This window comes from Neophocaena asiaeorientalis, unplaced genomic scaffold (genome assembly GCF_003031525.2).
Source record: "Neophocaena asiaeorientalis asiaeorientalis breed wild unplaced genomic scaffold, Neophocaena_asiaeorientalis_V1.1 scaffold451, whole genome shotgun sequence".
NCBI classification, from domain to species: domain Eukaryota; kingdom Metazoa; phylum Chordata; class Mammalia; order Artiodactyla; family Phocoenidae; genus Neophocaena; species Neophocaena asiaeorientalis.
Window position 1 is genome coordinate 845,731 of NW_020171819.1, and position 15,890 is coordinate 861,620.

The following is a 15,890-nucleotide window of genomic DNA, read 5'->3' on the forward strand; positions in this document are numbered from 1 at the left end:
GGCTCACGGGCCCAGCCGCTCAGCAGCATGTGGGATCTTCCCGGACCGGGGCACCAACCCGTGTCCCCTGCATCAGCAGGCAGACTCTCAACCACTGTGCCACCAGGGAAGATTTTTAATCACAGTTTCAATTTCATTACTTGTGATTGGTCTGTTCATATTTTCTATATCTTCCTGGTTCAGTCTTGGAAAGTTATACCTTTCTAAGAATTTGTGCATTTCTTCCAGGTTGTCCGTTTTATTGGCATAGAGTTGCTTGTGGTAGTCTCTTAGGATACTTTGTATTTCTGTGCTGTCTGTTATAACTTCTCCTTTTTCATTTCTAATTTTACTGATTTGAGTCCTCTCCCTCTTTTTCTTGATGAGTCTGGCCAATGGTTTATCAATTTTGTTTATCTTCTCAAAGAACCAGCTTTTAGTTTTATTGATCTTTGCTATTGTTTTCTTTGTTTCTATTTCTTTATTTCTTTGTTTCTATTTCATTTATTTCTGCTCTGATCTTTATGATTTCTTTCCTTCTGCTAACTTTGGGTTTTGTTTGTTCTTCTTTGTCTAGTTCTTTTAGGTGTAAGGTTAGATTGTTTATTTGAGATTTTTCTTGCTTGTTGAGGTAGGCTTGTATAGCTATAAACTTTCCTCTTAGTACTGGTTTTGCTGTATCCCATAGGTTTTGGATCGTGGTGTTTTCATTGTCATTTGTCTCTAGGTATTTTTTGATTTCCTCTTTGATTTCTTCAGTGATCTCTTGGTTATTTAGTAAGGTAGTGTTTAGCCTCCATGTGTTTGTGTTTTTTACATTTTTTCCCCTGTAATTCATTTCTAATCTCATAGCATTGTGGTCAGAAAAGATGCTTGATATGATTTCAGTTTTCTTAAATTTACTGAGGCTTGATTTGTGACCCAAGATGTGATCTTCTTAAATAATTCTGAAAGCTTTACATTTCTCTCCATCTCCACAGTCACATGGATTAAGTTCCCAATATAAGAATCTTCCCCTTTTAATCTGTTATCTAACTATATCATTCAACTAAAGTCCTGTTTCAGGAAGAGAAATCTGATCATGCCCCTCTTTTGCATAACGTCTTTCAATAGTTTTCATTGTCCTAAGGATATAGGACCAACTGTATAATATATTTACAAGCCCTTCTACATTTGGTTATTGTTTCTCTCCTATGGATCTTTCTGACCCTTCAAATAGACTCTCAGACCTTCTCCACCCTGCTTTCTCTGTTGGGAGGTTCCCTTACATAGAGTAAAGCAACAGGGCTTCCCAGTCAGTGTTCCAAGGGAGAGAGGAGAGTAAGGTTAGAATATTTATTTTCCTCCTCATTCCCTGAGATTTCGTCTTGAGCTGGCTTGTGCCCCCTCACTGAATGTCACAGTTTCTCATAATAGTGCCTGCTCTACACAAATGTCTCTCCTGCTCTCAGTTCCAGTTTACACCCTACATAGCTTTGTTTAATTCTGATCTTAGGGGTGGTTAATGCTTAGCTGCTAATAGCCTTGGATTCCTGCACCATCCCTTAAAATTTCCATTCACCAATGGTTCTCAAAGTATATTCCATAGACCTGCAGCATCAGTATCACTTTCAAACTTGTTAGAAATGCAAATTTTCAGGTCCTACTCTAGACCTACCAGGTCTGAAACTCTGCAGTGAAACCTGAAGTTTGAGAATCATAAGTCCTTTTGTGAGTAAACCCTGCTCAGGTATCTTCCTTTGAGTGTGCACCTGTTTTCTGTTGAGACCCTGACTGGTGAAGCTTTTTATATTTTCGCTTATCCTGCTCTCTCCAGCCACATCCAGGTAGGCTTTACTCAGTCTTGTTCTCCTTTGCCTCCCGTCTAGTTTTCTGTCCCCAGCACTCTAAACCCCAGTCCAGCTCACCTCGTCTAAATTGCTTTTGCTTAGTTTCAAAAACACTTCCCCAGTGAGGCTTCCCCTTCCCACCACAGGAAGCCCACCTGCTATGAGTTTCCACATCGTTCTTATTACATAACACCATCACACTTTATTTTAATTACCAGCTTAATATCTACTCTATTTACTTGCATCTAAGTAGTATAATAGTTATAATATCAAGCAAGGCTATTTCAGTTGCACGTGTAAGAAACACGGCTAAATATAGCTTACACAAACATATTTTTTTAGAAGCCCCACATTACAAAAAACATCCAACAGTGATTTTCACTTCAAGTACATTGGATCCAGGGTCTTAAAGTAGGCCATTGTATGCATTGGCCTCTCTTTCACTGCCTTGTTATCTCTTGGCTTTGCTCTCTTTATAGATTTTATTCTTAAACACTTTCTTTCCACATGGTGACAAAGGAGGCTCAAGTTGGCACTAGGCCAGCGGCTTTCAACTAGGGGCAATTTTTTCTCCAGGAGGCATTTGGCAATGTTGGGAGACATTTTTATTGTCACAACTTAAGGAGGTGGGAGAGATGTTGCTACTGCCATCAAGGGGTAGAGGCTAGAGATGCTAGTCTCTAAATAATGCACAAGATAGCCCCTCACAACAAAAAATTACTTGCCTCAAATATCAATAGTGTTGAAGTTGAGAAACTCTAATCTGGGTTTATCTGTTTCTTAGAGTCCTCCTTCTGAAAGAGATAGTGGTCTCCTTTTGCCAAAGTGTCAGCAAAATCTATTGCAGGGTGTTGGGGGGAGGTGGGAGGAGTGTTCACTGGGCCAGCTTTGGACCATGTGCCAATCTGGGAACTAATCCATAAGGCTGGGGTAGAGGAGGTGGTTATTGGAATGGCCATACTTGGATCATATGTCGACATCTGGAACTGTGGGACAGAATCGGCCACATCTGAATTATGGTACTTATAATTTTATGTGAACTTGGGGGCAGAGGCAAGCAATATTTATTTTAAACCAGCTATATGCCAATGCATTTTCTAGATGTTCTAGGTTTTACTTGGTTAAGTAGAAGGGGAATAACCATCAAGAGGCTGAATTTATTCAGGTGTTGTGATGGGGAAATATAATTAAAAATAAGATCTTCGTCCAATCCAGAAAACTTCTCCACAAAGCTAGAAGAAAAAGAAAATTTTATTATTGAATCAGCGTTACACTAGAATGTGATGTACACTATAGGCAACTTGCTAAGAGATTGCAAAGACAGAAGTATCACCCTTTTATGTAGCCAAGCAGACACAACACGTTACCTACGTGTTCTCAAGATAAGCAATAATTAGTCGTCAAGAAATCTTGAAAGTACTATTTATCACACGTAGTTCATATTAAATTTATTTGGGGGACTTCCCTGGTGGCACAGTGGTTAAGAGTCCGCCTGCCAATGCAGGGGACATGGGTTCGAGCCCTGGTCCGGGAAGATCCCACATGCCGCGGAGCAACTAAAACCGCGCGCCACAACTACCGAGCCCCCGCTCTAGAGCCCACGAGCCACAGCTATTGAGCCTGTGCTCTTGAGCCCGTGCTCTGCAACAAGAGAAGTCACCACAGTGAGAAGCCTGTGCGCACCGCAAGGAAGAGTAGCCCCGGCTCGCCGCAACTAGAGAAAGCCCGTGCGCAGCAACGAAGACCCAACGCAGCCCAAAATAAATAAATAAATAATTAAAAAAAAAAAATTATTTGGTAATTGAGGTGACCATCTGTGTTAGATAATTGGCTTTATACAGTAGAAAAATAAGCTTCTCATATCTTTATGACAGCAGGTAGACTTTAGGCGCTTGCCCACCAGAGCTAGCTCCTACCCTCCCACAGAAATTTGGAGTTAGGGTGCACTCTTCCTTGGTGATTCCTTTTCAAAGACATACTTCCCAGGTCCTTGAGAAAGGCATCCTCTGGTGGGAAACCTGGCAAGAGGCTTAACTAACTTTTAAAGATTTATATACATTTCAAAAAGAGAGAGAGAGAGAAAGGACTTAAAATTATAAGTTTTCTTAAGTAAATGTTCTAAGAAAAGGGGAGGGGTCTCTGATTATTTTCAATAGAGGGAATTGAGTCTCTTGTTTAATCTGTATTTGTCCTTACAGTTGCAAGTCTAATTATTTTAGTAATAACTGTTTTTTACCACCTTCTTCTCTCTCCTTCCTTCTTGAGAGGACCCTCAAGAAGATCTCTCAAATTCATTTTAATCTAACCAGGGACAGTTACTGGTGGTACGATATGAAGATAGCACCTCAGAAAGTTATTAGGAGAAAGTGGCTCCCTGAGGCATTGTTAGTCCTTGGAAAATGACAAGCCTTTCCCTTAAAAACACCTTCCTCCCCCATCATTTCCACAACAGGGCTGCATAACGTGTACTAGTAAGTACTTGGTGAGACAGTTGTGGGTTCAAGTCTTAATTCTTTTACTATGTAGCTTTATGCCTTGGGCACATTGCTTTAAACTCTTTAAGCCTTAGTTTTCTCAAAAATAAAATAATGTCATATTAATAATTAGGAATTATATATATATATACACACATATGTTTCCTAATGCGGTGTCTGACAATAGATAATCAACAAATGGAGACATAATAAGTTTGAACTAATAAGTTCAAAGTTTTTGTCTTCTTACTTATCCTATATTTCTACTATAGTGTTTATGAGTATTCTTGTTGAAGACTAAAAAGTATATTTAGACAGTATTACAATGATAAAGGTGTAGGGATTATAGTTGCTATTGATATTAATTTTATATTGAATTATAGTAAAATCAGTGTTAAGTTTTTTGTGTTTTTTTTTACATCTTTATTGGAGTATAATTGCTTTACAATGGTGTGTTAGTTTCTGCTTTATAACGAAGTGAATCAGTTATACATATACATATGTTCCCATATCTCTTCCCTCTTGCGTCTCCCTCCCTTCCACCCTCCCTATTCCACCCCTCCAGGCGGTGACATAGCACCCGAGCCGATATCCCTGTGCCATGCGGCTGCTTCCCACTAGCTATCTACCTTATGTTTGTTAGTGTGTATATGTCCATGCCTCTCTCTCGCCCTGTAACAAAAAATTTTTGTGAGCCATCAAACTGATTAAAATCTTTATCAGGACACTATTTTACTGTATCAGTTCACTGCATCCACAGTCTTCTGTATTAAGGTATATACATGGGAGCGTTCATTTGCTTCAAATATACTGAAAATAACTAGGAGACACAAATAACAGGATTGCAGAAAGTGTTCAGCATTCAAGAATATTTATTGAAAGAATGACACAAATGGTCCACAGTGTGCCACAACAAATGTGAAACTCAAGCATCTTGCTCCTTAGAGAATATGTGACATATTTTCCAAATGCTTTTCTTATGTTGTCTTCCAGGGGCCTCAATGAAAGTGTCTATTCATGCTCCAAGGAAAGAAATAAGGAGTGACATATTTTCCTCAGAAAATTAAAAGCATCGTAACTTTTTGTATAATATTTTATGAAATATTTGATCGAGTCTTTCACTCTTAAAAGCAAGCTTAGCTATTAAACCTGACATAGAAGTGATGAGTACACAGAAACTTGCTAATGCAACCATTGTATTAAGTTGGACATACATTTACTTGTAGCTTTGGGCTATGTATTCCTTATGGCTAATAACTCATTTGTGGGCTCATGAGACAACTGTTTTTTGTTGTTCATAAATCCAACTAGAGTCATTCATAAGCATGAGGGGAAACACCTAAGCTGCAATAAGCTAGCAGCACATATTATTATGGGACTCCTTGAAGGAGACAAGGGCTGTTGCATTACTTTCCAGCCTTTGGTGATGTTTGCCTTGGCAGTGGAAAACCAGGAAGATTTATGCTTGTAAACATCCATACATAAATTAATAAAGCAGGATGTCAAGTCTCTTTTTGTGCAGGCTAAAAATAGACCTCAGATCTGTCCCTACCTTCCAGTTTTACACCCACCAACCTAGTTCAGACACTTGCCACATCATTATGTATTTATTATGTACCTCCTGCCTCTTCTTTAGGAATCCACCTACACATTATAGTCATGTTCTTTGATAACTAGTGACTTCTCAAAGCTGTCCCACTCAAAGTATTGCAGAGATGCCAATAGATTGTACTATAAACTTTCAAGTACGCACATTGACCTTTCATTTATTTCTCACTGTCCCCTGACACCTAGTGGCTCATGCAGTCCTTAAGCTCTTTCACCTTGTCACCTGTTTTTAAGAACACCTCAAGGATTCCATGTTGGGACTCTGCTTACCTAGGCTTTTCCTGATCATTTCACACTTCTAAAGAGCCCACTTATATAAACACCTGTAGAACTCCTACTTCTGGTGATTGATCACAGACACTCCTTGCTACTTGAAATCCTTTGTCCTTTCATCTTTCGCACAGAATGAGCCCCAGCTGGAGGCAAATTTCCCAACGCCTTTAAGCCGGTGATCTGCAGGGGGCTTCTCTGATCTAGTGTCCTAATGCTGATAAAATCTGTGAGGGAATACTGTGTACTCATACTCCTCAGATCTACAGTTACTTCTTAACTGCAAATTTGGGAATTTGGGTGCATTCTGTCTATCTACCTATGCTGTGTAGCCTTGGGAAAGCTACTTACTCTGTTTTAAGGTCAGTTTTATCACATGTACCGGGGTAATAATGATACTCACTCATAGAATGATGGTGTGGATTGAATGTTAATATCTGAGAGTGGAGCAGCATAGCCATTTTTAACTTATTCAGATACATCAGTGGCACAGCAGAGATGGGGGATGGATGGGGGCAACACAGGGAAGGGGAGAAGGATGACAACAGAGAGAAAGAACAAATTAAATGTCGTCGGACAGTGGTGCTGAACCCACTGTAGGTCTCATGCCTTGCTGTGTGAAAGCTCCTGGCACAGATGTATACTCTTCATGTACACAGTTACAGACTTTAAAACAAAGAAGTAACCTAACTTCTAGTCAAAAACTGCTAATTAATCTGGTATGCAACTATAGGAATTGAGTTCAGTTCTATGACTGGAATGTTTAATGAGTCTTCGAATCATATTTGAGAAGCTGACTCTGAGGACATGAATGTATTATACAGGTGTTTTACCTGTCAAATAGGAAATATTATTATTACTGTTATTATATCCAAAGGGATACCAAATGTTTTCTTTCATGTTGCTTTATCTTGGCTATTAAACACCAGGAGTTAATTTGATTATGGTTAAACCATGATTGTATTTAAAACAGGTAATTGACAATATGTATGCCATGGTATTATCAGAGGGCATTTTTTTTATCATTACCACTAAAAAACAAGAGATTTTTAAAGCCATATTCTCAGTCTTTTTACATCATTAGAATTGTTTAGATCAGACTATGAGAAGTGTTTGTTTGTTGTTACTTAGCTCTTTAAGAGATGCCAAAGAACTTTACAACTTCTTTGGGCTTAGAAAGACTTCTCTTTTAATATCATTAACCGTTTGTGGTTGGTAAGAGAGTAGATTGGTCAATAAAAGCTTTTTTTTTTCTTTTTAATGAAGCTCTTTTTTATAACTTCAAGTGCTGTTGAAATTTTAAAAGCAAACAAACAAAAACTTGATCATTTGACAGATTAAAAAAAGAATGAGAAAATTTCTGTTTTAGTTTATAAAACAACTATGGCAAAGTGGGAAGTCTGTTAGGACCTAATTCCCCCTTATTTTACATAATTTTTAAGAAGACCAGTGATGCTATGGTTTTCCAGCTGCCTGAATGCTTCCCAGCAGGCTGCCTCAGCAATGCAATCAGTGTTTAACATTATCAAGCCTTTTGTGATTCATGAATAAGCCTTGGAGGACCTCACTTACTTTGCCTTGCCTTCTAATTGGTCTTTTATTACATACTAGGGAGGAAATCAAACATTTGTTTTTCAAGAAACAGTCTCCAGGTATTATCACAAAAATGAAAAGGCTAAATCAAAAAACAGTTTCTAACTAAATAGGAATTGACTTGTGCTGTAGCTCTGAATTTTGATATCATGTTGTCTCAACTCTGCATTCTAGTGGAAGCATTCTAGTATTTCAGTTAAAAAAATTGAATAGGGTTAATATTATTATCACTATTTTTTTTTAATTTTGGGAAAAATCACTAAAACATAGAAGTACAAATTTATTTATAATTTCCTATGACCGAGAAGTGGCAACTGTAAACATGTTTGTTAACTTTGCTTCAAGTTTCTCTCTTTTAATACGAAAGTTATAAAACATTACAGATAATGTTGAAGTCCCTTACTCACCGTAAAATTTCTCAATTTAGTAATTTCCAAATCAATTGTAAAAGGTAAAATTACATTTACCTCATCCCTCCCCACATGTAACCATTCTTAAGTTTGATGTTCTCCTGGTCCATTTTGTATAAATTTCTTAAAGTATTTGGTAGTATTTTTATTTGACCAGTCTCTACTGAGATTCAAATTATTTCCAGTGTTATGCTATGAAAACAAATGCTGTCAGAAAGAGCCACGTCTTGTCTTGTTGTCTTGTCTCCTGGAGCACCTGTGTCAAGAGGTTCTCTAAGAGATGTACTGGGAAAGGAATTGCTAGTCAGAGTTTACAGATATTTTCAGTTTCATTAGATATTGAAAATATTGTTCTACAAATTGCTTTACCAATTTACATTTTTGCCAGTAGTTTGTAAGAGTTCTGCTTCTCTGCAAAATCGCTAACATGAGATTCTCACTATTTGAATTTGGTCAGTTTAAAGACACATGGAATCCCATTGCTTTAATTTATATTCCCTGATTACTAGCCTCTTCCCACTCTCTCCATATTTATTAACTTTTTAGTTTCTCTTTCCTGAAAATCCTGTTTACTTCCTTTGCCTTTCCTTATTGATACATAGTAATTTGTTATATTTTCTGAATACTAATAATGCAAATATTTTTCCTGGTTAGGATCGTGTCATTTAATTTGTTTAAAGCATGTGTATATGCACATGTCTGTGTTTGTGTGAGTTTTGGTATGAAGTTTTAAAATTTGAGTTTGTTAATTTACTTATTTTTTTCTTCATAGTTGTGATGTTTTCACTTCTTTGTTGGGGAAATTCTTCCTTAACTGGAACTCGTTAAGATATTCTATTATTTAAGAGTCTTAACGTTTTTGTTTTTCAAATTTAATTCTTTCACCACATGCAGTTTGTTCATTAAGTCCACACAGGTTGGACTTCAACTTAAGTAAAAGTCCGAATTCCTTCCACTCTCAGCATGAAGATAGACAACCAAATAGTCCAGGCCAGACATATTTGTTAATAATTTTCTTTCCTCTGACAAAAAAGCAACTTAGAAAGCAACTGATTTTTACTTTCAGTGAGAAATCTTGTGACTGTTAACTTAGACCTTAGAGCTATGTATTAGGAAGAGCACATGACGCGTTAAAAAGGGCTAATGTAGTTCTCTATAATTGAAATTTTTTTCTCAATGATTTAAACAGCAAGTTGTTGAAAGTGGAAATGTACTGTCAAATAGTTCAGAGATAAAACTATTGAGAAAGTTACTCCAGAAGCAGGAGACCAAAGACCAGTATAATTCTGATTTATACTGTGTAATAGATTATGATTCACTAGAAATTATCCTATAGTTGGTACTTAGCAACTGCTTGTTGAATGTCTCTTCTGGGAGAGACACTCACTGTTAACTACAGCATTAACAATACCTTTTAAATATAATGGTTTTATTTGATTTTTTCTATGTACTTTCACAGTAACATTGACGTCATATTTAGAAATATTTAAGTGTTTTTTAAACATAATTTTTTAAAAAAATTTTGAAATTTTGATGTATTATCAAGATTTTTAAAATAAATTATTTCCCTAATAATGATCTCTTGGTATGCTATTTAGTTGTAATATTATAGCAAAAACCGTCATTAAGGATTATTTTATTTTGTAATTATATAATAAATTATTGAATAAATATCCTCCATGGATACTACTGAGTTCTTCAAACATGATTCTTGAACTTAAAATACTTAAAATATTGGTAAAGTAAATGCTTTGGACATAAATACTGTCAGAAAAAATAGCACAAGACATAATTTGAAGCTTAAGAGGAAGTAAAATGCTAAATTGGGATTATAGAGACTCCTATAGATGTATAGAAACTCCTAACACTCCTATACATCCTATACGTAATTTTGCCTCTGACAAAACAATATACAACTAATCAGTCTCACACTGCAGGACACTGAAACTTTTCTTTGACATAGTCAGGAAAGGCTTCGTAAAAAAAGAAAGCTTTTAAAAAGCTTCTTAAATGAACAGAGGGAAACAGATTAGAATGGAGAAGGCTTGAAGTTGAGAATTTGATGATGACTCAAGCAAATAAAGTACTATATAAAGATGAAAGTAGAAAAATAAATTAAGGGCAAGGGTATTCTGGGAGAAAATTGCCCACAGGAGCAGATCAAAAATCTAGATTTATTTGAGTTCAATAATAAGAAGTTTGTATTTGAGTCAGAGAGTGAATTTACAGTGACACTGTTAAAGCAGGGGGCTGGAAAATCTGTTTATCTGTGGTATATGGCATTACTTAATAAAATCTGTTTATCTGTGGTATATGGCATTACTTAATAATAAACACTGATTCGCATCTACCGTTATCAGAAAAGCAGAATAAATGTAACTGAAATCAGATATAAACAAATGTGGCTTTTAAAAAAAATTTATTTTATATTGGAGTATAGTTGATTAACAATGTTTTGTTAGTTTCAGGTGTACAGCAAAGTGATTCAGTTATAAGTATACATGTATCTATTCTTTTTCAAATTCTTTTCCCATTTAGGTTATTATAGAGTATTGAGCAGAGTTCCCTGTGCTATATAGTAGGTCCTTGTTGGTTCTCTATTTTAAATAAATGTGGCTTTTTTTAAGGTGACATTTTCTTTAGAACATAAAACAAATCTAAACAGTAACAAAACAAAGTCCTAAACAAAAGCTAAAAAAATTCAAAAGTACAATCATAGCATGAATTTTCTTAATAGAATAAATATCATTTCTTTGTTAACTGTGCCTGGATTTTCCTTTCTCATGAGTTATGTGGAATTGCTTTTCAAAGTAAATTTGAATAATGGAAATAATATAATTGCCAAAAAATGATATTCTTCATGCTATCCCTAAATGCATGTATAAGTCAATACTAGTAACTCAGCATCTTTCTGTCATAATTTTAACCACTAAAGATATATAGATAAATATGAATCCTAGGTGAGATAGGCACATAAATAATTTTTATATACTTCAGGTAATGCAATAATAGAGATATTCCCAAGATATTTTGGGAAAACTGAGGGATATATATCTAATCCTGTCTGGGAGGAAAAGGATCAAGCAAGTCTTTAAGCTTAAATTGTAAGAAAATGACAGATGCTTTTTCCAATACACTATATTTAATGCTGCAGTTAAATTAATTTTAGCGGGTAGTTCTACCTGAAGGATATTATTTTATATAACATCACACATGACTAAAATAGTGAACTACAACTTGGTCAGGTTCATTTAAATGTATTGAGAAACAATTGAATTTAAGATAAACTCTGATCTGATTCAGAAAATTTTTGAAGACAGGATTAACAAAAGGAAAGAAGATTTCGGTATCTCTTTGTCTGATAGGTTTATTTTTCTTAATTAAGACCAATCTATTGAGAATGAATTTATTTGTTAGCATGGAATTACATTAACCGTAACCAATGCTGTTTTATGCTAAAATCATGTGTCTGCACCCATAGAATTTCCTAGTCGCTTCTAATTACATTTAAGGTTTTCTGGTTCCTCGAGGACATTAAGTTTGCTAAAGATAAAGCCCCTGAAGGGAAAAATTTATTTCTCACAGATTTAATTATGATGATATTTCTGATCAAATTTTTTAAAACATTATCCAACTTGGATTATTGGAAGATCAGAGATACTGTCTACGGGATATATTCAAGTACAAATATATTTACTTGTTTATGTGACAATATTTAGTTTAGTATTCGACAATATAAAACTATATTTTATGTCTTTGTATTTTCTTCTCTTTGGAAATAATTAACTTTGATACCTTATGATGCTCTTTTCTTTCACCTTAGATTAATGTTTTAGCAACATTTAGATTCCAAATATTCTCTCTGATGTCACTTTGTTTTTCAATAGATACATCTTCAGGCTTCTCTCTCAGTTTACAATATAAGCTCTGGGAGAAACTATATCTCTAGGACTTAGCACAGTGCCTAATACACAATAGATTCTTGATGAGTGTTTGTTAAATAAATCCACCCTATTTTCCATCGCTGTCAGTTTGGCCAATGCCGTTTACAAAGCTACTTACAAATAGGAGTACGTCTCAAATGAATTTCACCAACCGTCACACTCTGGCGGTCGACTTCCATGCTTTTTCTCCTCCCTGTAGGTGTCAGTGCCTTCACTGAAGCAGGAATCATTTCACGTTCATCTTGGTACCTTCCATAACAGTCACCGCAGGACCTCACACAGGGTGGAGATGGTTAATAAATATCTGTAGAATAAACGAATGGGTAATAGTTGTCCACCTCACCTCTACCCCTCTACACACTACAGGAGGGAGTACAGTAAACTTCACCTACACCTGTGACTCTACTCCAAGCCATAGCTGTGCTATCATCACAGATTCCTTCTGAAAAAAATAAATTTGGGTAAGATTGTTGAACTTAAGAGAAGTTAGAATTTTAAAATGGAGAAATTAGTCATAGCTACAGAAGAATAGGTAAAGGCATTCTGAAATAATATCCCAAATGTAGGCACTTAGGAAAGTCATCTTCAAATGTTTCTCAAACAAATATTGGCAGATATATCAGATAATACATGATGTAATAATAGGAGGGCATGAGTTAGGGAAAACACTTAGGATAAGACACTTAGAGTAGGTAGCTGTACTTACACCCCCCCAAAAAATAATAGGTACACAAAAGGTGAAAATTGTCACAGTTGTATTTGTATAATTGTCACAGTTGGTGGTACGTGGGCCTCTCAAAACCTGATTAGCTAAGACACTATCAAAAGATAGCTTGTCCTCAGGGAAGGAGCAGAATAGAAATATTGTGTGCATTGTAAACAAAGGGACATCAATATAAAAATAACGATTTTAGCATCAGCTTGTTAGGAAAACAAGTCATACTGGTCATCTGAGAGTTTATCTTTTAAATAATATAGTATCGTCTTTATGGATGGAAACATTTCTAGAATGCGTTACATATATTTCACTCTTTGAAACTGTAGTTCAGTGAACATAATACAAACTCCAGTTGAAAACTTTATATCTGTCAATGCTTTCATGATAATATTATACTTTACATTGCAATCACCCAGGAATATGAAATTCATGGCTACCAATTTTTTCTCTATGGTTTGTGCTTGAAATGCTGCAAACATTTGCTCAGTAACCATACATTTTGACTCTTATCTTTTTCATAGGTTCAAATGGGTACTGATTGATTAACCCAGTCCCCGTTTCCCATCCACTCCAAACGTACTTACCTCACATTCTATCTCAACTTATCTTCTTCAGCTTATTTCCTGTTATCTTTTATTTATTCCAAACTTCCTGACATACATTTTACCTGCTTTCCTACATAAACCATTACACAGACTAGGTAAATTTTATGTCGATTTTCAACCAGCATTTAAATAATTTGAAAAGCAGTATTTTTAAAGATAATCAGATCTCTTGTCCTGTACTACGACGATATTTCTTCCTAAGTACCCATACAGGGCATTAAGAACCAGAGCATGCATTCTTGGGGATAAAAACCCACATCTACTATTTTTTCTCTCATTTTGCTAAGAAGACTATCACAAACATTTTATCTCAAGCTGAATTCTGAGCTGTACATCATGAACTGAGGATAAGATTAAGTTAAACATGTTTAAAACTGGCAAGACTGCTCAGCAGAGCTACCCATATAAACCAGTGATTCCATAGTGGAGATCTCTTCATTCTGGGTCTGGTCCTTAGTTATGCAAGTCCCTAATGCTTATTACACAGTTATTCAGGAGTTATTGAGCTAACTAAACACACAGAATTGATCTTGAAACCAGAATATTCATTTTTATGGGAGTGTAAAAGGGATCAGTGCTTTTTAGTATTCTTATTCCTATTCCATAGGTGCAAATAAAAACCAGTTTAGAAACCAGCCAACCTAGAAATCAAAGGACAAAGCCTAGGTAATCAGATCTCTTGTCCTGTACTATGACGATATTTCTTCCTAAGTACCCATACAGGGCATTAAGAACCAGAGCATGCATTCTTGGGGATAAAAACCCACATCTACTATTTTTTCTCTCATTTTGCTAAGAGGACTATCACAAACATTTTATCTCAAGGATGTTACAGTACAGTTAAGTGAGCTATTGTTTCTTAAAGAAACAACTGTTTTTCTTGATTAGATTGCTAAGAGATTAGTGAAGGTGATAATCTCTAAGACAGTTTCATTTTTATCATCTAAATTTGTTCCCTTTTTCTTATTTCTTGACTTCTTTTGGATTGAATGGATTTTCTTTGGTCTCATTCCTTTTTTTCTCTATTAGTTTAAACTTAGAAGCTTTATTTTTATTTACTATTTTAGTGGCTATTTTAGCAAACATACTTAACAAGTTATCAATATCAAAACAACGCAAGGGCCTTAGAAAACTTAAACTGTGGGATGAGCTTTATTCTAGTTGACCCACCGAATATGATTGTGCTAGAGTATGTTGGTTTTATACAAAAGTCTCCAGTCTGATCTTTCATTTTGCGTTTTGCGTGAGATTCAGGCCTTATCTCTGATTTTGAGTTCTTACTGATCAAACCTTAAGCGCTAGCCTATGAGGATTTGCCTAACGTCCTCCGGGCAAATGTCAGCTCAAAATCTTTGGCTTTATATTTTCTTCATTTTAGTTGTTCTGAATTAAAAGTATTCTTCCAGTCATTTAATCCTCTGGACATATGTCTGGTGGGACATTCCTACAAATACCTAGTCCCTTCCATTGTATATTGGATTTTGGTATTGTCGATTTCATGTTCTTGGGAAATGGCATTTTCCTGACCCCAATTCCCAAATGGGAGAACATCAAAATTAAAAATTTAATATTTAATTTATTAAACAAAAACATGGGAATTATAAAACAGACAGCAATGTGATTAATATCACTGAGAATAAATATATTAAACAAGAAGCCAGTACATTTATTTCATTTATTCATTGAAGGACTGCTTTGTTCACTGCTCTGTGCTAGTCACTGTCAGTGACACAGAGATGACTTAGACTCGGACTCCTCCCTCTAGAATATGTAATGCAGTACAGAAACTAGATATGAATATGTAATTATCATAAGAGATTGATTAAAGAATCAAGTATCATAATATATACATGAGGGATGGAGAGTAAATCCAGAGCAAGGAGAGAATATATAAGATTGGAAGCATGTGAATCGTGTTGTGGGGAGGTGGCATTGTGAATGGGCCTTGTAGGATCTAATGTGATCAGGGTTGTGAATCAGAAAAATGTGTTCAGGCAATCTGTTTTTGTATAAACACCAGTCAAGATCGTAAAAGAAGGCAATGTATACAAATCTGTATAAACGATGTCTAATCACTTTCTCTTAAAATATTATACACTGGTCAACAAAATCCATCAGTCAACAATTATGATGAATCAATTGCAGGGATATGCACATGCATGTGTGCACACACACACATAAATATTTTGTTTGATTTTCCTTGCTTAAAAAAGCGAATTAATGCTTTAAAATAGAGTATAATGATCTCTCACCTCGGGATCAACATTACAGATAAAACTGTAGTCAGAAGTCAGTATTTAGAAGTCAAAATTAAAAAAAAAATGTTTAGACAAATCAGTTAATTATGTAAATAGTAATATTAGGTTGAAACATAAAATTGTCTTTTTTATAGCTTAAAATGAAATACCACAAGTTTCATATGATCCAACCCATACATTTTCTCTACTCATCATACCATTA

The 15,890-nt window shown here is 35.4% G+C and overlaps 1 protein-coding gene across 3 annotated transcripts in view; it reads left to right on the forward strand.

Moving 5' to 3' along the window:
* GRIK2 (glutamate ionotropic receptor kainate type subunit 2) overlaps positions 1–15,890 on the forward strand; it is a 626,810-nt gene that overhangs the window by 448,431 nt on the left and 162,489 nt on the right. Inside the window, exon 11 of one of the 3 annotated variants that reach the window (XM_024739250.1) lies at positions 4,158–4,160. The exons of the other annotated variants lie outside the window; for them this stretch is intronic. Within the exon in view, the coding sequence (XP_024595018.1) occupies positions 4,158–4,160 (3 nt within the window). The remainder of the gene's footprint in view (positions 1–4,157; positions 4,161–15,890) is intronic. 3 annotated transcript variants of the gene reach the window in all.